The sequence below is a fragment of the Lutra lutra genome, chromosome 10 (assembly GCF_902655055.1).
Source record: "Lutra lutra chromosome 10, mLutLut1.2, whole genome shotgun sequence".
Classification (NCBI taxonomy): Eukaryota; Metazoa; Chordata; class Mammalia; order Carnivora; family Mustelidae; genus Lutra; species Lutra lutra.
In genome coordinates this window covers 109825284-109850549 of record NC_062287.1, presented here as the reverse complement: position 1 = coordinate 109850549, position 25266 = coordinate 109825284, and the positions used below count along the sequence as shown (strand labels likewise).

The 25266-nt window shown below is 50.1% G+C and overlaps 1 protein-coding gene across 8 annotated transcripts in view; it reads left to right on the top strand.

Moving 5' to 3' along the window:
- The first annotated feature begins 3358 nt into the window (after nucleotides 1-3358).
- Nucleotides 3359-25266, top strand: part of KMT5B (lysine methyltransferase 5B) — a 52666-nt gene continuing 30758 nt past the window's right edge. The window contains exons 1-3 of one of the 8 annotated variants that reach the window (XM_047690202.1): nucleotides 4752-5615; nucleotides 7990-7992; nucleotides 22839-23074. In XM_047690202.1, coding sequence (XP_047546158.1) covers nucleotides 22915-23074 — 160 coding nt within the window. In that variant the 5' untranslated portion in view covers nucleotides 4752-5615; nucleotides 7990-7992; nucleotides 22839-22914. Of the gene's footprint in view, nucleotides 3496-3833; nucleotides 4283-4377; nucleotides 4559-4751; nucleotides 5616-7989; nucleotides 7993-22838; nucleotides 23075-25266 lie in introns of those variants that run through there. The other 7 variants (XM_047690203.1, XM_047690204.1, XM_047690200.1 and 4 more) reach the window with 7 other exon arrangements.

Below are 25266 nucleotides of genomic sequence, written 5' to 3'. Positions count from 1 at the left end.
TAAAAAAAAATATGATTAAGCTTTTCCTGCCCTTGAGGAAACCCGATTTTCAGCTGCCATTGGTCCTTTCTGTGTTCACTTCTAAGCGTGTGTGAGGACAGGGGTCACCAGAGTTGGGCTTCTTTTTGGCGGTGTTGGGGACCAGGTCAACTGCTAAAGGTTAGTGTCGCCCTTCGTGTTTTGAGCCTGGCAGGTCAGCAACCCGAGGCACTATTCTGGATGCTGGAGATGCAGCCCAGCATGAACAAGGCAGACAAAGGCTCCTGCCCTCAAGGTGCATATAGCCTGGAAGGGACAGACGGCCAATAGACAAGATGAACAAGTAAGATGTGTGCTACGGAGAGAAAGCCACAAAGGCTGGTGATGGAGAATGAAAATTAGCTATTGGCTCTGAGCAATGGGAAGAAGATATGAGGGGTGTGAGTGTGCACGTGTGCGTGTGTGTGTGTGTTTTAGCCACGCCGTCTATGAAATGCCTGTTAAGTACCTAAGGGGTGGGGTCAGAGTTCAGAGGAAGGGTCCAGGCTGGAGATCAGAATTTGGGCATCAACTAGATGAACGAGTGCAAAGACATGAATGAGTTCTAGGCAGATCCAAGGACTGCCACGTTTCACAGTAGAAGGGGTGGTGCGTAGACAGGCCCTGTCACTGGCCCCAGATCACATGGCTGGGAAGTCGTGGAGCTGGGATTCAAACCCAGGGCAGACCGGTGCCCCTGTTGGAAGCGGCCATAAAGTCTTTGCTGCTGTTGACTCCGTGGCCTTGGGCAGGTCACCTGACCTTCCAGAGGCTGGGTGTCCTCATCTATCAAAGGAGAGGGGAGCAGTGTGAGAGCAGGGAAGGCAAGGATGGTGCAGGGAGCCTCGTGGTGCTCAGGCAGCTGGCCCAGACAGGTCACTGGCATGGTCCTGGGTTTGCCCTCTGCCCTTCTCCCTGTAGTCTTGGATACCTGCTCTCATTGGAACAGACCTGTCTTCTGGGCAGGGGTGGGGGCCAGTGAGACACATGGGCGGAGTCCACAAGTCAAGATAGCAATTTACAAGAAGCCACTGCCACCCAGCCCAGAATTCTGGGGTCAGGGTGACCTGCGGGCCCTCCCTGTGGGAACGAGATTCCACCAAGCAAATCCCTTCCAGCCAGTCACTGGGTGAACCTGGCATTTGAAGAAGGGAAATTAGAGAGTGACGCAGGGTCGGTGGGACCAGGCTGGGCCTCTGTGGCGTGCCCCTGGGTCCTGTTGGGAGGACCGGAACAGGCTGGGTAGCCTCAGCCAGTGCCCTGGCAAGGGTGCGGCTCCCAGGACGGCTCCAGGCTGGCCAGGCCCCTTCCGCCAACTTAGTCTTTCTTTAGCCTCTTTAATATCTTTCCATCTGTCCAGGCCTGGTGGGGGCCCCACTGCCTCTGTGGCTTAGCACTTCCACTTTGGGGCATCCAGAGGCTTCACAGTGTAAATGCCAATGGCTCCTGTCACATGGGGGCTGGGCAGGTGCCTGGCCACAGGACTTCCTGTCCTCCATCCACCCCTCCTCTGCCAGTTGGCAGCAGGAGGCCTCCAGCTGGCCATGCTCACAGTGGGGAAGTCAAATTTTCAGTCTCCCCCAGGAGGATGGCTCTGGGCTGTGCCCTCTGCCCAGCTTAGCCCTAGCCACCCTTAATCTAGGCTCCATCAACGTCCTGAGCCCCGACTCAGCTGTGCCAAGAGCTCCAGCCCACCCTGAGTAGCCAGCAATGCAGGGGGCTGGGGGAGAGGCAAATCCGGAACTGGGGAGCCTGAGAGGATACTGTGCTGGGATCTACACTCTCTTCCCTGCTGGGCTGTAGGCCTGGCCTGCTCCCTTGCAAGTCACTGCCCAGAACACCTGGCCTGACCCCGAGCCATGAATAAGTAGAGTGTGCCAGCATCTGGGGAGTCTGGGGGCTTTAAAGGAGTGGGGACTTGGGTGTCAGTCTCAGGGATCTGTGTTGGGGTGAACTCTGGAAAGCTTGGAATGGGGAGGACACTGGTGCCTGCATGGTTGGGCTTGAGGCCTGGGCATCAAGACCAACACAAGGCTGAGGCTGCCCGTCGCAAGCAGATGGGTTTCCCTCATTTTCCTGTGCATTTCCCATTGCATGTCTCCTGTGGACATCCGGTGGGGGAGGGGATGGCAAAGGCAATTTCAGTGTTTCTGGGATGTAATTGGAGTATTTGGAGCCAAGCACTATAAAAATCTAGGAACGAATGTTTAGTGATAAGTCAGAAACTAACAAAACCAAAGCAATCATTTGCTAGTTGTGTCTGCAAGAGGGACAGGGCAAGAGGAATCCGGATCCAGACCCAGCCTATGTGCCTGGGTCTGCTTTATTTGGGGGGTGGTGAGACTGCCCACACTCTCCCCCTCCAAGCCCAATTGGCTTCCAGAGGGGGAAGTGGGGAAAGCAGGTGCCCACAGTGGGAGGAGCTTTGGTCTGGAAGATCTAAACACCCCGTCTGCCTGTTAAACACACACACACACACACACACACACACACACACACGCTCTTGGCAAATCACTGTGCCTCAGTTTCCCATATGTAGAAGGAATAAGCACCATGTCTCCTACCCAAGGTCAAGGAGGGCAAATGAGGTAAGCACGTGTGTTGGGGTTAGCTGGACCACAGTCCTTGCGATCATCCACAATCTCTCCATCTCCCCTGAATCATCCTTTATGGTGTGCCTATTCTGTGCCAGGCCCTGGGGATAAGGAGAAACCAAGGCAGAAACAGGGCTCTTCCTGGAATCCATCTATCCACGAGGCCCTCTAGCCCGCAGGAGCCTTTTCCCGGCTCCCCCTCTCCCCGGCTCCCCCTCTCCTCTTCCCACCAGCACTTTGCACTTACTGGTTCCTCATTTCCTAACCACCCCTTTCCCCTAACATACTGCAACCTACCCTTCCTGTCTCCACTGCCCAAGGGGACACCTTCAGGCAGCATCTCGGTGCCTCTGCCATCGTCGTTGGCAACTTAACTTCTGCGGGTCTTCATTTCTCACCTGGGGAACTGGATGAGGGCTCTGGCTCAAGTCCCGACTCGCTGTCCTAGGGGTCACCTAACCTGTCTCAGTTTCCCTACGTGTGAGGAAGATCCACAACGGTCCCCACCTCCTGGGGGTAGTTGTGAAGAGCCGATGAGATCTGGCACCAAAACGCTGAGACCGGTGCCCACCATCCAATAAAGACTGTCTACATGTTACTCTCATTACTGTTACTTTGTAGCCATTATTATCAGGCTGCAGGACCCAAAGGGCGGCGCTTCGCACACTTCGCCCTCTTCCCACAGCTCAGCGCCTGGAGCCTGCCAGACCCTGGGCATCTTCCGCACCTGCCCGTGTCCGGGACGGGGGTGCGGCCGCAGCTCCGGCGCGGGCACTGCCCAACGAGGGAGGGAAGCGGAAGTAGCCCCGTTTCTCGGAGAGCCCGGCAGGCACACAGTAGGTGCTCAGCGGACGGCCGGCTGACACCGGGAAGCCAGTGGCCGGTGAGTGCACGCTCCCTGCCCCCTCCCTCCACACTCCGGGCGGGCGGCCCACACGGTAAGGGTGTATCCGCGCCCGACGACACCCACTCCCACAACAAAGACGCTCGCCTTCGTGGCGGCCGCCTCCCCTCGGGGCCTCCGGCACACGCAGCGGCCGAGGGGCCCGCGCGTCCCCCGGCGCTGCCCCTAGTCCAGTGTCGGAAGCCGGCCCCCGCGGGTACAACCGCGCCCAGGAGCCGGCCGGAGCCCGGGAGGCGCCTGAGGGGCGCGCGGCGACGCCGCCTCCAGCCGCGATTTAAAGGGCAGCGAGGGGCGGAGGGATCCCTGCCGACCCTCAACAAGGATCCCTCCGCCGCGGACGACGCGAGGCGACGGCTCCTCACAGCTCTTCACGGCTTCCCTCGGCTCTCCCTAAATTCTCTTTTTGTCCCTCCGCCGCCGCGAGCACCCAGCGAGGAACTCGTTTCTTTTCCGTGTTTCTCCGCCTCCCCCGCCCCCCCCTCCGCGCGTCCCGTAAAAGCAACAGAGACGGCAGTGGTGGCGCGAGCTGGCTGGTGTCCCTCCGCCCGGCCGAGGGCACTCCTTTTCGTGTCCTTCCACCGTTCCCGGGCGGCGTCCGGACGGCTCACCGGGGGCGGCGACGCGTCTGCGGCGCGGGAGGCGAGGCTCCGGGGCTATGAGGTGAGGGCGCTCAGACACCGGAGGCGGCGCGCGCGGCGCCAGGACCCGGGACGCGGACCCCCGGCGAAGGCGGCCTTGGGGACGCCGCGGCCGCGCGAGAGGCGAGGTGAGGCCGGGCGTGGGGACGCGGGGGCGCGGCGCGATGGGGGCGGGGGGCTCCGACCGCGGCTGGGACTTATTTCCCGACAGCGGATGGAGCGGGTGGTGCTGCGGCAGGGCCGCCATCTTGGATTTTACTCTCCATTTTTCTCGGGAATTATTTTTTGGTGATTAATTTTTTGGGGGGCCGGGGAAGTGCCGCCCGGCAACGCGGATCGCCCAGCGCAGCGGCCGGGCCGCGGGCCCGCGTTGCGCCCCGAGGAGCAGCGGGCGGCGCCCGGTGGTGAGCGGGGGGCGGGCGCGGCGCGGGCGTGCGGGGGCGCCGGGCGGCGGCGGCGGCGGGCTGGGGGCGGGCCGGCGGGAGCGGGGGCGCCGGGCCGGGCGGGGGCCGGGGCCGGGGCGCGGGGGGGGGGGCGGCGGCGGCCGGGGGAGGGGCGCGGCGCGGCGGGTGGCGGCGGACGACGACGGCGGCGGCGGCGGGCGGGGGCGCGGGCCTTGCAGTGGGCGCCGCCGCCGGAAGGGAGCGGTAGCGGCCACCGGGCAGCGCGGGGCCGGGAAGCGCCGGGGCGGCCCGCGGCCGCACGAGGGGAGCAGCCCCGCCGCTCGCGATTGGGGGACTCTGTTTTCCCTCTTCTCCAATGGGCAGCCGTGATCGGGCTCGCCCAATCTGCTACCTCTGCCGCGCTGCGCTTCGGCTTGTTTTTGTTTGGGCTCGAGCCTCGTTCCAGGTCTCCTCCGGGGCCCGTCCCCCACCCTCCCCGTCCCTCCGCTGACAGCGGCGCCGGCCTCGGGCCGCGGCTTGCCTCCCGCGCCCCAGGTCCCCTCGGTCCCCGGCCGTCCCGCAGAGTGGCGGTCGTCCGTCTGCACGCCCGGAGGTGATGGGGATCGGCGTCGCTCCCACCTGTGGGGGGTGGGGATCGTGTTTTCGTGGCGACCGCGGGATCCGGCTTGCGAGAATGGTGTAGAAGCGCGTTGGACCGGAGGAAGGGGCTCTCTTTCTGTCGCCGGGCTCCTTTGACCCGGTTCAGGAGCTGTCGCTTCCATCCCGCAAGTGGAAAAACTAGGGTTACTAAGGAGGTGAACGTGTGTTCCTTAAAGAGGATTTTTAGAAAAGTGGAATTCGGCCTCGCGGGGAGGTCTTATGTAGAGTAGCGGGCGGATGAATTGGTCGGTCGTGATTGTGACTTTGCATCAGGTCCGTTTTACACTTAAGCTACTTTAAACTTTTTCAAAGTGTGGTTAAACGTGGTGGGAAGACGGCCGTAGGATCGTCAGAGGAAGCAGTTGCCCGCTGGAGCTTTTTCCTGTCGTTTTTGACACGGAGAACACGGCTGTCACTTGTGATGATTAGTTGTAAAAGCATAAGTATTTCGGAAAGGGCGGGGAGAAATCATTTTTGTCTGAAATAATCGCGGGTGACTTGTGTATATTGAAACGAGTTACTTGCTGTGGATACAAGTTTACTTTGTAGCCGCACGTTTGGCAACTTGAAACACAGGTGTGGCCCCGTCCCTGTCGGAGCTCCCTATATTCGCAGAGTAAAGTCCACAGACGCTTTAATCCCAGCATGTGGGGAAACTCCCGGCCCATTTTCCAGTTCGTACTCTTTAAACATTATACGTTCTACTCTCCCTTTCCCAGGCTGTAATGCAACGAGCTTCCCATGCCTGGCGCCGTTTGGTCCGCATTCCTAGCCTGGCTCTGCCCCCTGCCCGCCCCCCCACCCCATCCGTCAGAAAGGTCCAGTGAGAAAGTTCTCTGCAAAGACTGGCCCACTCTGGAGGACCACACTTCCTCTGCGTTCCCTGAACAGTGGTTACTCGACATTTTATTTAGTTATTTGCCTGTCCCTTCAGTTTTTTTTGTGAACTAAGGGTTGGGTTATTACTTACTTCCTCTGCCTTGAGCAGGTGCCGAGTAGGTGCTTAGTAGGCATTTGATGAAAGTGAATTTGTTAATCTCCAGGTTACAGAGCTTCAAAGCTTGTATTTAGTTTTTTGAAATATGTCCTTTCTGATTTTACTTTAAAACATTGTTGTTATTCACAAAGCAACTTAGTTTGAGAGTGAAAGGGTTATTATGGATACTTAGTCTTCCAGAGAGGAGGGCTTGATTTTGTACCCATGAACTTTGAAACCAGACTCTTTCAAAGTCATTTCCAAGTGCTCTCTTGCTGATATGTTCATCTGTCTTATCAGACACACACTGAACTGCTTCCTGTCCTTGAACCAGATACCGGTGGGCTTACTGGGGTGGGGGGGGGTGGTGGAAAGTTGGGGTTTATAGCAGAACATGATGTGAAGGAAGTGGTCACAGGTTGTTCGTGTGTTCGAGCAAAGAGTTTTGGGGATGTTGATGTGTCACTTTTCCCTTGTGTCATATAAATCTGGGATTGATTCTGACTTTTCTCTATGTAGGACATAAGTATGTGGGCCAGTTGTGTTGCAAAGACATGTGTGCCATCTGAACAGCTCCTTGTCCCCAGGAATGTCCTTCCCATGGCTTGGGAGAGCAAATCCTTTCCGATAAACCATGTGGTTTTATAACCATTGTTTTATACTCTTGCCTACCATATGTTAGCTTTACTTTTTCCCCACTCACCGGAATCCTTCTCCGTGGTGGAGGAGTTGCAGGACTCTGTTCTATGTTAGCCCTAGAACACTGTAATTGTTGAGTTTTCCACACCGGGATCCTATGTCCTTGCTCTACAGTGACCCAGTACTGGTTACACAGACACACTAAGTAAATGGTGTAGTTCTAGCTCAGATACAGTTGTATGCAGTAGAAAGATGTTTTCTATATAGGATGTAACTGAATTTTTCAGTCTGACTTTTAGTTACTCTTTATTTTGGGGGCAAAAACTTATTTAACTGACATGTCTTGGTGTAGGAAATAGGTTTAATTGCTATAAGAAGCACAAGCTCAAATTATTACAAAATAAAATTAAACTAGCTAATGCACTTTAAATTGTAATCATTGGGGTGTTCTAAGCATTAGAACACAGTGATTTGAAAAGTGATTTCTTGCATAGACTGCCAATTTTGAACTCATAAAACTACTTTCTGTTTGGAGCTCTTAAGTTTGAAATATGAGTTAAGCCCTGAAGTTTTAATGGCTGAGTTCCATTGAACATGCTGTACGAGGAAGGGGTCCTCGCGAACAGTAGGGAGTGAGTATCCTAGGTTTTTGTCTAAAGGATTTTTAATGAGGGAAAAGTTAACAGCTTTCTTTAAATTATTTCTACCAACTCTACATCATCCCCCACCCCCAATCTCTACAAATCTGTTTTTATTTTACTTATTACTGTAGACCCTTTTCTCCTCCATAATTTGTTGTTTCCTAGAAGTGTTGGCTGAGAAGAAAGGTCATGCCTGACTGGTATCTATCTCGGAATTTATTAATGTGATCTGAGTTTCTTTTTGTCCTATTCAAATAAAGGAAAGCATTTGTCATTTACAAACATATTGTGATTCAACAGATGTATTCCTAAAATTTAGTCTTGCATATCTTAATTTATTTGCATTATAGGATTTTACTGTTTTAAAGGAATGCCATGGTAAGAATCCATCTGTACAGGAAAGACCCATAATCTTATTTTTGTAAAGCCATATTAACGCCTAATGTTAGGTTTAAAAAACAAAACAAAATAAAACGCTTTTCCTTTTGACACCCCGTATTGGAGACAGTTAGAGTGGATGTATTATCTTTGCAGAGCTGGTGATGGAACCAGGGACCAGTTGCATTCTAAAATATTCTCACGGGCACCTGGGTGGCTCAATGGGTTGGAGCCTCTCCCTTCGGCTCAGGTCATGATCCCAGAGTCCTGGGATCGAGTCCCGCATCGGGCTCTCTGCTCCTCGGGGAGCCTGCTTCCTCCTCTCTCTCTGACTGCCTCTCTGCCTACTTGTGATCTCTGTCTGTCAAATAAATAAAATCTTTAAAAAAAAAAAGAAAGAAAAAATATTTTCACAAAAGAAGAAAAGAAGTCACTGATTTCCATAGCCATCGATGCTCAAAATTACGTTTCGCATCCATCATGCCAAAGAGTTCCTGGGACCAGTTCAGTCAGTCACTGCCTCCGGCTCCCACCTCTGGCAGCCAGATCTGGGGCTGTCTGATGTCTGTGTGAGACAAACTTAAACCACACAGGGTTGTATGCAATTATGACTACTTAACCTATAATTCTGGAGTTTGATGAAGGACCATTGGAGTAAGAATCAATACCTGGGCTTCAGTCCGCTCTGTCATTATTTATATAAGACATGGGGCCAAGCCTCAGCTTCTACAACTGAACTTTAATCTCTGAGATCACTTCCAATTCTGAATTCTATTTTATCACTTACACTTAATCGCCACCCTGTTTTCTTACTTTTAAGAACTATTTTAATATTTTGACACCCCTCTCTATACATGATTCATCCATGTATCTTATGTAGTTTTTCCTCCCTTTTTCTGAGTTGATGCTGTAGCTTACAGTCATTTGGGTTTTAGAATCAAGAGGCCAGAGTATATTCATGGCCCCACAGCTTGAGGGCTCCTGCTTCTGGATGGCTCCTGTTCATGACTTGCTTCTCTACTAGATGTCTCTGTTTTCTGTATTAATAAGGGTGCGCTAAGAAGAAAGTAGATAGACCTAGGGAGCATTCCCTGGTGAGAAGCTTTTTTATTTATGGGCAATGCACGTATCAAGTGGCTCAGGTGTTGGAGTAAACCCCAGACCTGAGCTTGAACACTGGGTTTTAGACCCGGCCTTACCCCTGAATAGCAGTTTGACTTCAGGAAAGCAGTTTTATTCCTGAGCCATAGCCATCTCACGTGTAGTGATCGTGCCTGTCTCCGCAACCTCGTAGGGTTGCCGAGCAGATGGACCCTCAGGGGTGTGTCGGGGTGAAACAAACACCTGTGTTTTCAACTGGAGCATCTTTATCAGAACTCCTGCCGGGCAGATCTCTGACGGCAGGGGCGTTGCCTCTCAGGTCTCTGGCAGAAGGTCCCTTCCCTGAAGGGTCATCTTGCTTTCTACTCTGCATCCTTCTGCCCTCTTCTTCAGATAGCCAGTCTTCACAGGCTTCCCTTTGGACACGCAAGGTCTCCCACTCTAGTGGCCTTGCCCGGTTTTCTGAAAGCTGAAGCTCACCCGCGCCCTCTAGCGTTCCGTGGACGCAACAATATTCCAGCACCACGAACAGGGCCCAGGGGCCCCGGGCAGGTTCTTGATGAATGTTGGATTCCAGGTCTGCAGAATGATTCATTTCGTCTGTCCAATTTGTGGAACAAGGTTGCAGTAGCTGATACAGTGTAACACTCTCTGGGGAGTATTCTTATTTTCAAGGAAATGCCTGTGTTGCATGACGTGGAGGGATGTATGTTCTTAGCAAGAAAACCAGCCTGCAGTTAGAAGATGGAGTTCCCCCCCACTGAGGAGTAAAGGGGGTCCTGATCCTTCAGCCAGTGAACCAGTGGAGTCTGGGGCTGGAGAGGCCATATGGAAACCTTCTCTCGTCTCCTTCAAAAGAGAAACAAAAACAGACCTCACTCAGGGTCCAAGAGGATTTAGACAAAGCCAGTTGCCTCAGAAAATATTTGTTTGATATAGATACCAGGAGTGTTTTTGACACCACCACCACCTCCCCCACCCCCCACCCACCCCCCACGCAAAAAAGGAGAGGGGCGGGTTTTTTTTTTTCTTTTATATTTGTCCTTTTATTTCTTTTCCCTGGTCATCCAGTGTAAAGTCTGTTCCCACCTGGTTCTCTCTAACATTCTATTTGTTTCCTTTAAAGTTCTTAGCAGAATTTGCAGTTTCATACCTATTGGGTTGTTTCTTTTCCCACGCTCTCCTCTGAGATCCAAGAAATTAGGAACCAAGCAACTTTTGTTCTAGGGCCTTACTCTTCAAATATGGGGCAAAGTATGTTTAAAATTTTGTTTGTGTCGCTTTCTTCAGAGTGTCAGGAGTGTACAGGCTCTCACTCAGCCTCGACTTAATTTGTTTCTAATTCTCTAAGGCTTGCTCTCGTCTGTAAAATGGGGGTGATATCGTGTATGTTACTGTACACATGAGAGAACTCAATGTTTTTGTTTCATGTTAAGACATAGTTGAATGTGCAGTGTATGATTAAGGGGCTGTGACGGGGGTAAATAGCAGGGTGCACGTACAGGTGTTGGCGCAGTTCTGGGATGCTGGTGAGAGCCATCGCGTGAATATGGTGCCTGGGACCCGGAGCTCAGAGCTTTTCTCTGTCGTGCCCGGGACTGCCAGGCTGCCCTTGCCGCACCCAGTTCTCCACTCCCCGCTTGAGCAGATGTTTCCTTAGCTGTGTGTTGGACTTCACAGCACTTACCCGTCTGCAGGACCTCCGCCTCTCCACGTGCCTGCCTCTTGCCCGACGTAGTTCCTTCTCTCTTCCTCTCCCCTTTTCCTTCCACTAACTGCCTGTGAGAAAGCCCATTTTTTCCCTTTGGGTTCGTGTCTTGGTAGCCTATTATCTTGTCAGGAGGAATGAATTACTTTGGGCAGGCCAGGTATTCCTGAGCCTGGTTTTTGTTTTGTTTTGTTTTTTTAATCTAAGGTTTTTTGCTCTGCCGTTCTGTGATTCTCTGAATTGAGATGATGTGGAAACGCTTGGTAAACTGTAAAGTCCTTTTGTTAGTGTTGCTCTCTTCACGGCCCCCACTTTTTTCCTGAGTTCTGAGGTCTTCACCTGGGTTGTGGACCCCCCCCCCCCAAATTCAGCACATTGAACCTTTCTCATCTTTCCTGCAAACCTGTTCTTTCTGTAGCTCAGTTTGTGGCAGCGTTGTAGTCTGCCCAGCTAGAGGCTTCTGGCCCATCTGAATTAAATTCCTTTCTGTCCCTCACCACCTGTGTCTAATTTGTTACCAAGTCTTGCCAGCCTTCTCTTTGAAACCCCGGAGCTTTCCGGAGCTTTCCCCCAGCTTTCCTCCCTCCCTCAGCCCTCTGCCCGCCGCTACTGTTGCATTTGAGCTGCTCTCCGCCTCCAGCCAGTACTTTTTCACCAGTAGGATCCTTTCTAGAGTATAAGTGAGCAAATTTTGCCTCCTTCCGTCTGTATAATCGAGAGAAAAAAGTAGGTACTTTACAGGATTTGAGAATTAAATGGTAAATGAATGGAGGAACTATTATTTGTTTTTGTTTTATAAGTGGAGTTACAGTGGGGCACCCAGCTGGTGCAGTCAGTGGAGTGCGAGACTCTTGATCTCAGGGTTGTGAGTTCGAGCTTGATGCTGAGTGCAGGGATTCCTTAAAATAAAAAGTGAAGTTGCACTAAGAAAAAATATGTCTTACCAGAAACACAATGGGCTAACTTCCACTGTAACAAAATCTGTAATCTCCCTGGATGTTGGTATGTGAGGTTTGGTAGTTTGGTAGGATTTTTAATTCTACATTGACATTTTTAATTCTACATTCTACATTGTTGCCCGAAGCCACATCCCTTCTCCTCAGGAGCAGTCAGAAAAGCAAAGCTGGTCTCGGGTCTCTCTCATAAATTGGCACCCCAGTCCTTTTATTCTCTTGAAACTCTTTTTGGTGGAAATGGTGATGTGGTTGTTTTCTTGGGGGAGTTATGGTAGGATAAGGAATGGAGGGGAAGTTTCTACTTGATTTAAGTTTTGTGAACAATGTGTCAGCATATCTGACCTTCTGTTTCTACCTTCATCGCTTGAAAAGGGGCCAGTTGGAGATCTTTATGAGCTCTTTCTGCTCGTTTGATCCGTGTGACAAACCGAGGAAGTAGGCTGTATTTTCCTTTTACTTAGGAGGCATTTGTGAGGTTAAATGACTTGTCCCTGGCTGCTGTGCTAGAGAGAAATGAATGGGGTCGGAGTGGAACCTAGGTGCGTGGATTCCATCCCTAGCCCCATCCTGAACCCCATGTGCCCTGCCTCCTGCCAGACTTAGTCTTGGCCTCTAAGACCCAGCCCAAGAATTAACCTTTTGGAAATTTTTCCTCACCCAGGTCTTTGCCCAGTAAGAATGGATTCTTCTTTGTTCTGCTTACCTAGCGGCTTCTGAGGAACTGTAGGCTGTCCTTACAGACTTCTGACACTAGGTGGCATCTGTTTGTAGAAAAGTAAAATGCTGTGTGGGTCTGGGGGAGGAGTAACAAAAGAAGCATCCTTGATTTTATTTATAGGCATTACTAGGTGGGCACATGGATCAGATGTGGCGAGATGGGGACGCAGGTGGTTTGGTTTTGTTTTTTTTGCAGAATTTGTCCCAAAAACTGCATCAGCTAGAACCTTTAGTTTAGAAATGCCTACCAAGACCATTGAAAACACAAATCTTTCTTATATCAAATCCTTTGTTGTGATACGTATTGGATGAAAATTGGATATTACTGGGTAAATAAGGAACTGTGAATCAATAGTTTCTGCCCTGAGGCAGTTGGAGGGGGGAGTCGATTACATGCCCAGTTGTGGATTAGCAGGCCTGTGTGTTGTAATGTCTGATAGTGGACTTACCTGTAGTGCATGTTTTGCTGTTTCAGATGTTTTGCTAAGTGAAAAATCCTAGCTAAGAGTTTTAGTTTTCATTCTTACTGTAAAATTTTTACATTAATTAATTTACATTAAAAATGTACAATCATAACACTTCTATAGAAGGTCTTGGTTATCTGGGGTTAGAGCAGTTAAATGTGTGATTGAGATGCTGGCTTTACCTTCAGAATCCATATAGTTCTCTCTGTAGCTGTGGTTCACACGTGCAGGTGAAGGGGGGAAATGACCTTTTTAAAAAGTATATTTAAAACAACTTTTCAGAGGTGTTTAAGAGTTTTTCCTGTGATATGTTGGAGTTTTAATGTGTTTGGGGGGTCTGGGGACTGTAGAGCATTTTCACTTTGGTTTACTTTGTCATGGTCTCTGTGTTAGTTGCCTGTGGCTGCTCTGACAAGCTACCACGAAGTTGGTGGCCTCGCACAGCAGAGATGGATTCTCATTTGGGCAGGCTCTAGGGTCACCATCTGTTGCGCTTGGCTAAAGTCAAGGTGTGGTAGGGCTCTCCCTGGAGGCCATAGGAGAGAATCCGTTCCTTGCCTCTGCCAGCTTCTGCGCGGTGGTCTTTTGCCGGTGGCTGTGTCACTGCAGTCCTCCCCCTCTCCTCTGGGGTAATGGTGTCAAAGCTCCCTCTGTGGCTCTCCTAAGGCCTCTTGTGATAGCATTTAGAGCCCACTTATATAACCTGTGTCATCTCAAAATCCGTAATTTAAATCGCCTCCCCAGAGACCCTTTTCCTTACAAGCTGATAGCCGCAGATTCTAGATTAAGACCTGATATCCTTGAGGACTGATTTTCAGCCCACTGCATTCTCCTTGGGAGCAGTGAGCACGCCCAGCCCAGCGTGACCAGCAGCGCTGGCTCTTGCCGTCCTGTCAGCTTGGATTTTTATCCGGCCACACCTCCTCTGCGCCGGGGGAAGCTGCTCCTAACCGGGTGCCGGCTCGTGCTGGGGCAGGTGGGGCCTGCCTCACCACCTGCGGCCGCCTGGGGAGGCTGTCGACTGGCTCCAGCAAAGTGCTTGCTGAGTTGGACTCTGTCAAAGCTGGAAAAGAAAGCAGAAGCGATAGTCGTCTAACTTCTCGAATAACGCTTCTTTCTGACAGTACTTATAGGAGCAGGTTGTCAGGTTACAGGTGTGACCGTGGGTTCATGGTCATCTCTGACAGATGGCGAGTGCGGAGCTGTCTTGTCGGAGGGCGTCACAGCCTTACTGTGTTGTGATGTGGGATGTTGACCACAGGTGTTTCTGGTAGCTTCACGGGCTGCTCGTCTTGGCCTGATAGCATGCATTCCTGTTTGAGGGTCCCACGGAGCTTGTGTTGATCACAGATGAGTCTGGGATAACCATTGGTAAAGACTGATGTGTAATTCCCTGATCCGTTATTGTAGAGCCCTTTTGTAACTTCAGATTTACGAGAAAGAACTAGTCCCCAGTTAGGCGTACATGTAGCGCGGCTCAGTTTGCGACCAGAAGGGGGATGTGATACTGATAGACCTGCGCGGTGTTGGGCCTTGTGCTAGGTTCCAGTGATCCGGAGGTGTGCCTTAGCCAGCACACACGGCGTTACGGGAGCCAAGTATTACCATGTCATCGCACGAAGAAGTACAGTTGTAATAAGCACCGTGAAAGAACATATAACAAGGCAGTCTGTGGGATGAAGGACTGGGGTCGGGGGGACCACACGCGAGGGCAGCTTGCCGGCATCCCAACACAGAGGCCCTGTGTAGGGAACACGCCTAGCACACTCACAGGCCCGGGCTGGGTCTGGAGTTGGAGCTGGAGTGAGGGGCGGGGACAGGGCTGGGTCCCAAAGGCCCCTTCTAGGCACTGGCAAGGTAAGTTCTGTTAATGGTAGTTGGTAACAATTTCCAAATACTTTTGTTTTCGCTATTGCATGTAGGCCAGGAGTGTGAGCCTAGAATGGAAACTGGATTTTCATTTCGCGGGTGGGACACCGTTGGCACCGACCCTAGCCTGTGCGCTCACTGCCGGACCCATGTGGGTGCTTCTGTTCCTTTGCGGCGTCTCTGTCTTTTGTCTCCTCTTTGGATAGTGCTGGCTTTCATGTTATGCTCTTTGGTTTGCCTTCCTTGCCTTTATTTTAAATACATCTCTCCAGGGGGCCTGGGACTGTGGCCCTTGCGCACCAGCGTCCGTCCACAAGCATCAGAAATGTGGGGACCTATTTCAGTGACATGTGACTCCCTGATGTTTGAATTACTGTATTTAAGGTTGTAGAAATTAGCTTTAACTTATATACATAAGAATGATGTGGAAGGATTTTTGTGCTTTTTTATTTTCCTTTTAAATTTTTCTTATAAAAGTAATACAGGCTCGTTTTGAAAAGCTGAACCTTGTGAAAAAAAATTACTCATGATCTCATTCTCTAGAGATATTGCTGTTAACCATTTGGTGTTTTGAATCGTTTTCTCAGCATACTGTAGCCGAATCACTTGCAAAGTGTTTGCTCTGCTTTTTCTCAGTGAAGTTTTTCCAAGTCCTCCAGCAAGCTAAAGCCCGCTTTAGTTAACAGCATGTGTTACCTTCTCAACCCCTTGGGACTTATTTCTTTGCCACTGGATAACTTCTCTAAGATAAACTGAGACAAGTTCAACATGTAAGCCATTAGAAAATTCTTGGTTATATCACGGGAATTATACATATCAAAATTCTTGATTCTTTTAGAATCCGTGTTTTCATTTTTTGGATACAGTTTTAAAAGCCTAGTTTGTGTTTAAGACATTCAGCAGGAAATGTCCAAAAGCTACATCTAGGAAAGGACTGGAACCAGCGTTTTCAAATTGGGCATGAGCAGTTAAATTGAAAGTCACTGAACAGTTTATAATCCCCCATGTGTCACAAAGGGGCGGTGGAAGGAGAGAAGTTCGTCGACACTTGTCGAGGATCTGTCACTGCTGGAAACAGTGCGGGCACTTGACAGGAACCAAGCTCAGTTTCTATGAAACAGCTCTGTGCTTTCCTTTGAGAAAATTTCAAATGTCAGCAGGTTTTTGTTTGATGGTTGTTGTTTTTTTTTTTTTTTTTCCTAATTTACAAATAGTAAATTTTGGGGGTGGAAATTTTTAAAAATATTAATCCTGTTCCCCCAAAGACAAGGAATGCTGTTGGTGATTTGGAATGGGTGGGGGGGGTGTGCGCGCATCTCCTACCTTAGTGGTATTATTATAGAAAAAGTTTCCTTTTTTTTTAAGGTTTTTTTATTTTTAAGTAATCTCTACACCTGGTGTGGGGTTCGAACTCATGCTCCACTGGTTGAACTAGCCAGGTGCCCCCAAAAAGTTTCCTCTTTAAATACAACTCTAATTCTTTAAATACTTTCTTCTTTAAGTACAACTCTTAGTTTAGAGGGTTTTTTTTCTTTTTTCTTTTTTTTTTTAAGATTTTATTTATTTATTTGATAGAGGGAGACACAACAACAGCAAGAGAGGAAACACACAAGGGGAGTGGGAGAGGGAGAAGCAGGCTTCCCGCCAAGCAGGCAGCCCGATGCGGGGCTCGATCCCAGGACTCTGGGAGCATGACCTGAGCTGAAGGCAGACGCTCAACAACTGAACCACCAGGCGCCCCAGTTTAGTGGTTTCCAAGTACGTTTTGTGTTATCACAAATTGCCTGCCTTTTTAAAAATTTATATTTGAAAGTAGAATCTGAAGTAAGTGCTTCCTTCCCCACCTGTTGGTCTGGTGAAGCCGCATGAGGTGAATCCTCCTTTCCTGCTGACTTCAGAGTGGGGGAGCCTCGGGGGACTGGCGCGGTCTGTCCTGGGGTGCTGGTGCGGCCGGGTGTCCTCAGAGCCCGCTTGCATCATTCTTGTGGCCGCTCTAAAGGAGAGGGAACAGAGCCTTGGCCGCGCCCTCAGGAGCTCCACCCTGTTACACGCAGATGGTCTTATCATTCCGGTAGAAAACGATTCTTTTTTTTTTTTTTTTTTTTTAAGATTATTTATTTGACAGAGAGATCACAAGTAGGAGAGAGGCGGGCAGAGAGAGAGGGGAAGCAGGCTCCCTGCTGAGCTGAGAGCCTGACACGGGCCTCGATCCCAGGACCCTGAGATCATGACCTGAGCCCAAGGCAGAGGCTTTAACCCACTGAGCCACCCAGGCGCCCCTCATTTATTTATTTGAAAGACACTGAGAGAGGGGCGCCTGGGTGGCTCAGTGGGTTAAGCCGCTGCCTTCGGCTCAGGTCATGATCTCAGGGTCCTGGGATCGAGTCCCGCATCGGGCTCTCTGCTCAGCAGGGAGCCTGCTCCCTCCTCTCCCTCTGCCTGCCTCTCTCTCTACTTGTGATCTCTCTCTGTCAAATAAATAAATAAAATCTTTAAAAAAAAAAAAAAAAAAAAAAAAAAGAAAGACACTGAGAGAGAGCATGAGATGGGAGAAGGTCAGAGGGAGAAGCAGACTCCCTGTGTAGCTGGGAGCCCGATGCGGGACTCGTTCCCAGGCCTTTAGGATCATGACCTGAGCCGAAGGCAGTTGCTTAACCAACTGAGCCACCCAGGCGTCTCCTTAAGACTCTTTCTACTCGTTATTCCTTACATTCCCCTCTGCCATCTGACTCTTCACCAAAAGCCCATGTTTCAAGACATCACGCCCATTTTAGAAGTTCTCAGTTGTCTCAGAGCGGGGCTTACGATCGTCAGCGGCCCATCCTGTCCCTGAGTTTCAGCTCTTGCAAGAGAGTTTGGCCTTGCGAGCATCTGCAGCCATGCCCAAGGGGGTCACTCCCTTCCTGAAGCTCTGATTCCTCATTTGCTCTTGCTCCTCCTCCCTCCCTAGTTGCCCCTTCCAGTATCCTTTGCTGCTGGTTTCTCGTCTGGAGGGCTACCCACTCTGTCCTTAGACTTCTGTCATCTGTCTCGTCTCATGAGTGCTCCGACCAGCCTGACCGGTACTCCAGGCCCTTGTATCCCGCAGCTCATTCGCCATCTCTGCTTGGTTTCTGCTGAGCATCTCACACGTGACCAAAGCCAAACTCCTGCACCCCAACCCCTCCCAAAACCCAAGCTTCCTGTAGTCTTTGCCGCCTCTGTGAAAGCGTCCTTCAATTCGGAAGCATATTAGACTCCTCTTTCTTTCACAGATCCTGTCTGTCTTCGAACCTACCCTCGAACCTTCAGAAGAGATCTCGAACCCAGCTGCTTCCCACCACCTACCTATGCTGCTCCCAGCTCCCAGTATCCTCTGGTTCATTGCAGTAGCCTCTTAACTGGTGCCTTCCCTTATGTTCCCCAGTTACTAGTAGCAGCATTAGATCTGCGTCTTGTTTTGGTTTTTTTGTTTTTTTGTTTTTTGGGGTTTTTTTTTTTAGCATTTATTTGTGAGGTTTTCTCCAAACAGCAAGCAGCTAGCATGGGCCTTTAAAATGGTAACTTGGACCACATCATTCCTGCTTTCCGTCTCCCTGAGTGTTCATGCCCAAGTCTCAGCAGTGGCTTTGAGGCCCTCTGTTACACGTTCTAGCGGTCCGTCTGACCCTCCCTCATGCCCCTGCCCCGCCCACCCCACTACAGCCACACTGGGCACCAGGCTGGTCCTCCGCACACCCACTGCTTCTCCCCCTCCCCGACTTTGTGCTCGCTCTTTGCTGGGGCATGTTATGTTCTCCGTTGCTGCCTGGCTTCCCCCCTCCCCCACACTACCTGGAACACTCCCCGCTGCCTAGGAACTGCTGTTTTCTCCCAGGTGCTTGCAGTGATGTGTTACTTCTAGAGATTTCTTCATTAGAATATAAGCACATATGAGGGCAGAAACCTGTTTCTGTTCTTTGCTGTATCCTCAGGGCCTGGAACCGGAATATAGTAGACGTCTAATAATTTTTCTAATGCTTTTACACACATGACCCTTGAATGCCCCCATGCAGTCAGAATTCCATGTACAACTTTTTTTTTTTTTTTTAAGATTTTATTTATTTGTCAGAGAGAGAGAGAGAGACAGCTCGGGCGAGCACAGGCAGACAGAGCGGCAGCAGAGGCAGAGGGAGAAGCAGGCTTCCTGCCAAGCTAGGAGCCCGATGTGGGACTCGATCCCAGGACACTGGGATCATGACCTGAGCCGAAGGCAGCTGCTTAACCCACTGAGCCACCCAGGCATCCCCAACTTTTGACTTCTTAAAAACTCAACTACTAACAGCCTCATGTTGACCGGAAGCCTTGTAGACAAAGTAACTGGTTAACACAAATTCTGTATGTTGCTGTGTTACACACCGCGTTCTTACAGTAATGTAAAGCTGCAGAAGACGTTATTAAGAAAATCGGGCCCCTGGGCGACTCAGCGGGTTAAAGCCTCTGCCTTCAGCTCAGGTCATGATCCCAGGTCCTGGGATTGAGCCCCGCATCGGGCTCTCTGCTCTGCGGGGAGCCTGCTCCCTCCTCTCTCTCTGCCTGCCTCTCTGCCTACTTGTGATCTCTGTCTGTCAAATAAATAAATAAAATCTTTAAAAAAAATCATAAGGAAGAGAAAATACATGTATAGTGCTGTACTGTGTTTATTTAAAAAAAATTCACAAGGAAGTGGACCCTCAGAGTTCAAACCCATGTTGTTAAGGGTCAGTTGTATTGGGAAATCAGAACAGAGAGAGATTTGTAGTTGATGCCATTTAAAGAGTGGCCAGTACTCCTTTCTTGAAATTTTTTTCTGCCTATTTTGGGATAAATTCCGGGTAATTTTTGCTCGTAAATATAGTTAGTGGCCGCTTAGCTCAGACCCTGTCAGCCAAGTCAAGACCATGGTGGTGTTTCTCTGTGAGCTGTCTGGTCCCGGCCAGAGGGACTGCGCTCTGGCTTCTGTTGGGAGTAGACCTCCGTGGGCATCGGGAAGCCTGTCGGCCTTGCTAGCCACCCAGTGTCCTCAGCTTCTGCTTCGTCACAGTCTGTTCCAGCATGGGCTGTGGCAGTGTTTGAAACTCCCATCTCCAGCTTCAGTGCGGACGCGTCCTTTCGGCATATGCGCTTGCCGGAGAGCCGTGCCGACCAGCAGGCACCGCACTCAGGTGGGCAGAACGATCGGTGCCCAGTTCGTAGGATATATGTTCATTTTGAGCTAGAAATTTTTTCTTAAAATTTTATTTATTTGAGAGAGAGAACACGAGCAGGAAGAGGGGCAGAGAGAAAGAGAGAAGCAGACTCCCCACTGAACACTAGAAGGGGCTTGATCCGAGGGCTCTGTGATCACGACCTGAGCCAAAGGCAGACACTTAACCGACTGAGCCACCCAGGCCCCCCTTGAGCTAGAAATGTATAAGCCGCTCCCAAATTTCCTATAGTTTCACTAGAACTGGTTTTACAGGAAAATTCATTTGTGAACGTAAATGAAGTTTTTTGCCTTAATGACAGCCACTGTTACCTGAGCAAGTGGAGAGTGTGGGAGCCTCTGCTGAGATGAACGCTGCCCCGCACGGCGCGCTCATCTAGTGAAATCAGCCTCGTTCTCTGATTGACGGGCTGACACCTTAGTATTTAAGTTCCAACAAAATAGTATCAGTTGACTGCGGTACAAATGACACGAAAGGTAATGAGTTTGCTCCGATTTGGGTAGATCGTTAATCCTCGGTTTAGTTGAAATTGTGTGTAAATTAGAGTGGATCTCAGGCTCTGTTGCATGACCTGGGCTGAAGTGTGCTGATTTATTGGCAAACGTTTCCTAATTCTCAGGGAAAAAATTAGGTCAATAGGTATAATTTCCTCAGCTTAAAATTTTGGCATCGCCCTTTACCCTAACAGATGATGGAGTGAATGAGTAAGCAACTGAGAGCAGTAGCTCTCCCACAGGAGCTTACATCAGGACCTCGAGCGGGGCTGACTTAAGGACAAGCTGCTGGGCTTCGTCCGGGTTTTCTGCTTTTGATCTCTGAGCGAAGGTCGTGGTTGGGATTCAGGATTCTCCGAGGAGAGATGACTTGCTCTTTCTTTTCTCTCTTAATTCTCTCTGAAGCCACGTTGCTCCTTTCTCTCCCACGTGGTTCTGTTTTATGTCTCAGCGCTGAAGGGTGTTAGGACTCCTGAGTCCTGAAAACACATTCTTCCGCCATGCCCCATAAACTGTGTCCTAGGAGGGCGTTCTTGAGAGGGACTTCCTCAAGGACCAAAAGCACTTTACCTTCTCCTTCTGTTCTTTTCCTCTGAAGGTGTCGAACTGGGGGATGAAGCAGCAGGTGGAAGGGGCAGGTCGTGGGCAGGTTGCTGTCCACAGTGGCTGCCGTTCCTGCCATGTCTTTGCCTGGCAGGAGGCGCAGGGGGCTCCGCTTGCTGCCTTTGACAGAGAGGCGTCTCGAGAAAGAAGAGGACTGAAGAGGTCAGGTTATAACTTTAGTGTTTTACAGTTTAAAACAACGCAGAAATGAGTTCCGGGGGGCCTGGGTGGCTCAGTTGGTTAAGCGTCTGTTCTTGGTTTCAGCTCAGGTCCTGAGCTCAGGATCATGGGAATGAGCCCCGAGTTGAGCCCTGTGCTCAGCAGGGAGTCTGCTTTGGATCCCCCCCCTCTCTCTCTCGTCCCTCCCCCCACTTGTACGCGTGCACATGCTTTCTAAAATAAATGAAGATTTTAAAAAAATAAATGTTTTGTATTTTTGTTTGGTATCATTAAAGGTATGACCAGTTATACATTTCTAGAAGCGCTTCAAGATAATGTATCATTTGTGTTTTTTGTGTTTGAAAAAAATAAGGGAAATTGGCCTTTGGGGTAGGAGGAGATCCTCAGGCAACAGTGCTGGGTTCTCCTTATTCTGCCACGGCCAATGGTGTGGCCGGGGCGTGGGACCTCTCCGCCTCTGTGGTGTCCGTTCCGCCTGCAAATCGAAGGAGTTGTACTGGGATCTTAAAGCCCCTTTACCTCCGAAGTTCTGCACTTTCTTATCCTGGAGCTCTTTTAGTCTGATTTACCATAAAACATAATTCCATAATGAGGCCATGCCACGGACATCCCTGTTCTCATTCCATGACCAGCAAAATGTAATCTGTTACACCCTTACTTCCAAAGGTCCATATAAATTACAGGCATCCCTCACCATCAAAATCATTCAGTTCCCAATTTCAGCTAATTAAAATTCAGATGGTGAAGGATAGCTCTATCTTAGCAAATATCGTTTCTCAATTTCTGTTGCTGTTGTAAAGGCAAACATTTCACGATGGGCAGTGCTTTGCTATTTGAGTGTCAGTCCCTGAAACACCTTGATGGTTGGCTTCAAATTAACAACAAAAGACAAAGCTGTTGTGGACAAAACTGAACTTAGATACTTTTTCTTAAGTTCTCGGAACAGAAGAGAGAACAGTAGTTCGTGCACAGTTAACATACTGTTACCAGAGCGTGTCATTCGGGCAGATCGCTGCACTGTACCTAAGTCCCAGCATAACAAGGTGCAAAACGAACCTTCCTGGTGGCTGAGAGGGAAGTACTTGGAGCGTTTTCTATTCACCGGTCTCTGAGCACAGCGCAGGCGACGTGCACGGCAGTGAGCTCCCTGCCCGCAGAGTCGGGGTGCTGGAGGCCTCAGCACGGCACTGGATGGCTTGGGGTGCCAAGTGGTCTTTAAAGAGTGGAAACTTTAATTACTAAATTACCTCCCCCCCCAAAAAAAAAGGCTTTATTCTACACAGAGAGGTATGGGGTTCAGCCCTTGGCTGCCGCCTTCCTCGTGGCTGCCCCCGCGCCCGTGGGCTCCTCTCTCTTCCTCTTGGCACGGTTGTGTGTCCCCACCCGTTCCTCAATGAACTCGAGGGGGCGCTTGTTCTTGGAGACCTCGAGCGGACCCATGGCACGCCTTGGATCATGTCCATGCCGACTCAGTGTGCCCAGTGGGGCACCCGCGATGGCTGAGGCTCAGCTGCTCCCGTCCTTCCCTCCTCGCTGCCCCAGCGGAGCACCCCGCACCCTCAAGGCCACGGGCGGGCGGGGTTGGCTGCTGCTCCTCCGTGGCTCCTGGCACCGAAGCCGTCATGCCTTGTAGCTTTCTCAAGGGTCCGGGTAGTGTGGTCCTCTGTGTATTTACCTCCCGGTTCTGTTTTCCATATTTTGTCTCTGTCAGGAGAGAACGTTGGAATTATTCTCTGAGCTATCTGAAGAGAGCGACTCAATGCACCTGGGTCAGGCGGTCTGTGGGCATGAAGTGGTTGGGAGAATCCAAGAACATGGTGGTGAATGGCAGGAGGAGTGGAGGCAAGTTGTCTAATGACCATCAGCAGAGTCCGTCAAAATTGCAGCACCCGGGCAAGGAGGCCACGAAGGCCGGCAGACACGCAGTTGAGAGGAGGTCAAACAGATGTATGTACACAGCACAGCTGTCCTTCTTTTCATGGTCATCTGGGCAGGCATTCTTTGCAGCTTGGAATGTGTATTCTGACTTTCCCGAACCCTTGTTCGTGTTCTCACAGTTAAAGTGGCATGTTTTTACCCTTTCAAAGTTAAAACAGTTCTTATTAGCACCTGATGTGCGTACCTCTCGTGTAACGCTTAATATGATCACTGTCGTTACGCTCTTAGATCCATGACCCAAGTTACATTTTGTAGAATGTGTACCTAAGTGCTCAGTCCGTTCTGTAAAAAAATATTCAAGAGCTGCCACTGGATTTCCTGCAAGTTCAAACTGTATTTTTTACTTCTGATGTAAGTGTAAGTATGTTTTTCTTTGAAAGCTTAGCAATATGTCATCAAGTCTGCTGTTCAGAGGAAGTGGACTTTAGGGCACCGTCCCAAACTGTCACCGTTGTTTCTGTTCATACGGGCTGAACAGTCAATTATCCTGACACGGGAGTGCCGGGGATGACGAGCGACTTTTGTACCTCGCTACCTCCTGGCTTACTGCTGAGGGTTCTAAGAGCAGGAACGTGCCCCAGCATAACTGTGCACCTGAGTAGGCAGCTGGATGAAGGTATCCGAGGGGGTACAGCCATGGTAAGGAGGACAGCTTTCTCTGTTCCGGCTTCTCCCGAGGTTACGTTCGCCACCTTCCAGGAGAGCCTAGTTTGCGTTGCCGCTGGCCTGTCTGGAGGCGAGCTGGGTTTGCCTGGGACCTGAAGCAGTTTCGGATACACTGCACCGGTTCTGACGGTGCCCTCCCTGCCGTCCAGACACTCACGCACTTCACTGGGCCTGGGCTGCCCCCAGTGCTTCCGTAGCAGCACAGGTCACTACGGCTGTGAAAACAAGGCAGAAAGCCCCGCTTGGGATAGGAGTTAGAGGGAGAGCCCAAAACTGAATAGATTCTCCTCCTCATGGACTCCTGCTCACCCCGGAGCATGTGATGGGAACCTGAAGGAAGTGAGAGGTGTCGTGGCCCTAGCTAGTGGTATTGCCTCTGGGCAGTGGATGAGGCAACTTTTTTTGGTTACTTTTCTTTGTTTTGCTTTTTCAAATGGCTTTTGGCCTCATTAGTTTCATTGGCGACGGTACATAATGACACAGAGAATGATTGTTACATATGCTGCACTCTGCCAAGTGCAGACCGGTTCTGAGGACAGGCTGGGAAACCCCAGTGAGTGTGGAGATGGACAGCGTCACGCTGAGTGTGACTGCTCAAGAGTGGTACAACGCGAGAGCCTAGAGGGAAGCAAAACGGAGTTGTGCTCCGTCCTTCGTAGTTATAACGTCTTCACCTGACAGAACTGCAAGGTACGTGGCGCAGCGGCAGACAAAACTGAAGGGAGAAATAGAGAATTCAGCAGTGATTTGACTTCAGCTTTCAGTGATGAATTGAACAACCAGGCCAAAGACCAACGGGGAAGGAAGACTGAAACAGTACCCTAAACGAGTTCTTCCCGACAGAGAGCTGTGTCACGCACCACCCCGTGACAGCAGAACACACGTCCTTCTTCAGTGCACATGGAATGTTCTTCAGAGTCGGCCATAGGTTGGGCCATGCGACAAGCCTCGATAAATGTTGGAGGATTGGAACCGTACAGTGTATGTTCTCCGATTATAGTGGAGTAAAGTTAGAAGCGAGTAACAGAAATTTTAGAAAATCATAACAATTCGAGAAATTAAACAACACACTCCCAAATAACCAATGAATTAAAGAGGGAATCCAAGAGAAATGAAAAAGTACTTCAAGATGATTGAAAATGAGGATACAACATACTAAAACTTATAGGATGCAGCTAAGGCAGTGTCTAGAGGGAAATTTATAGTTGTGAACACCTGTATTAAAAAAGAAGAAAGATAACTCTTCATCGGTAACCTAACTTCTTACTTAAAACATCAGAAAAAGCAGAGAAAACTAAACACAAAGCAAGCAGGAGGAAGGGGATAATAGAGTAGAAATTTACAAAGTAGGGAAATAGAGAAAATCAGTAAAGCTAAAAGTTGAGTCTTTGAAAAGAGAAGAGGATCACCCAAATTAGCAAACCTTTACTCAAGATTAACCAAGAAAAAGAGAAGACTCGAGAAAGAAAAGCGGCGACATTACTACAGGCTCACAGGAATAAAAAAGGTTACGGCTCAATATTCTGAACACCTGG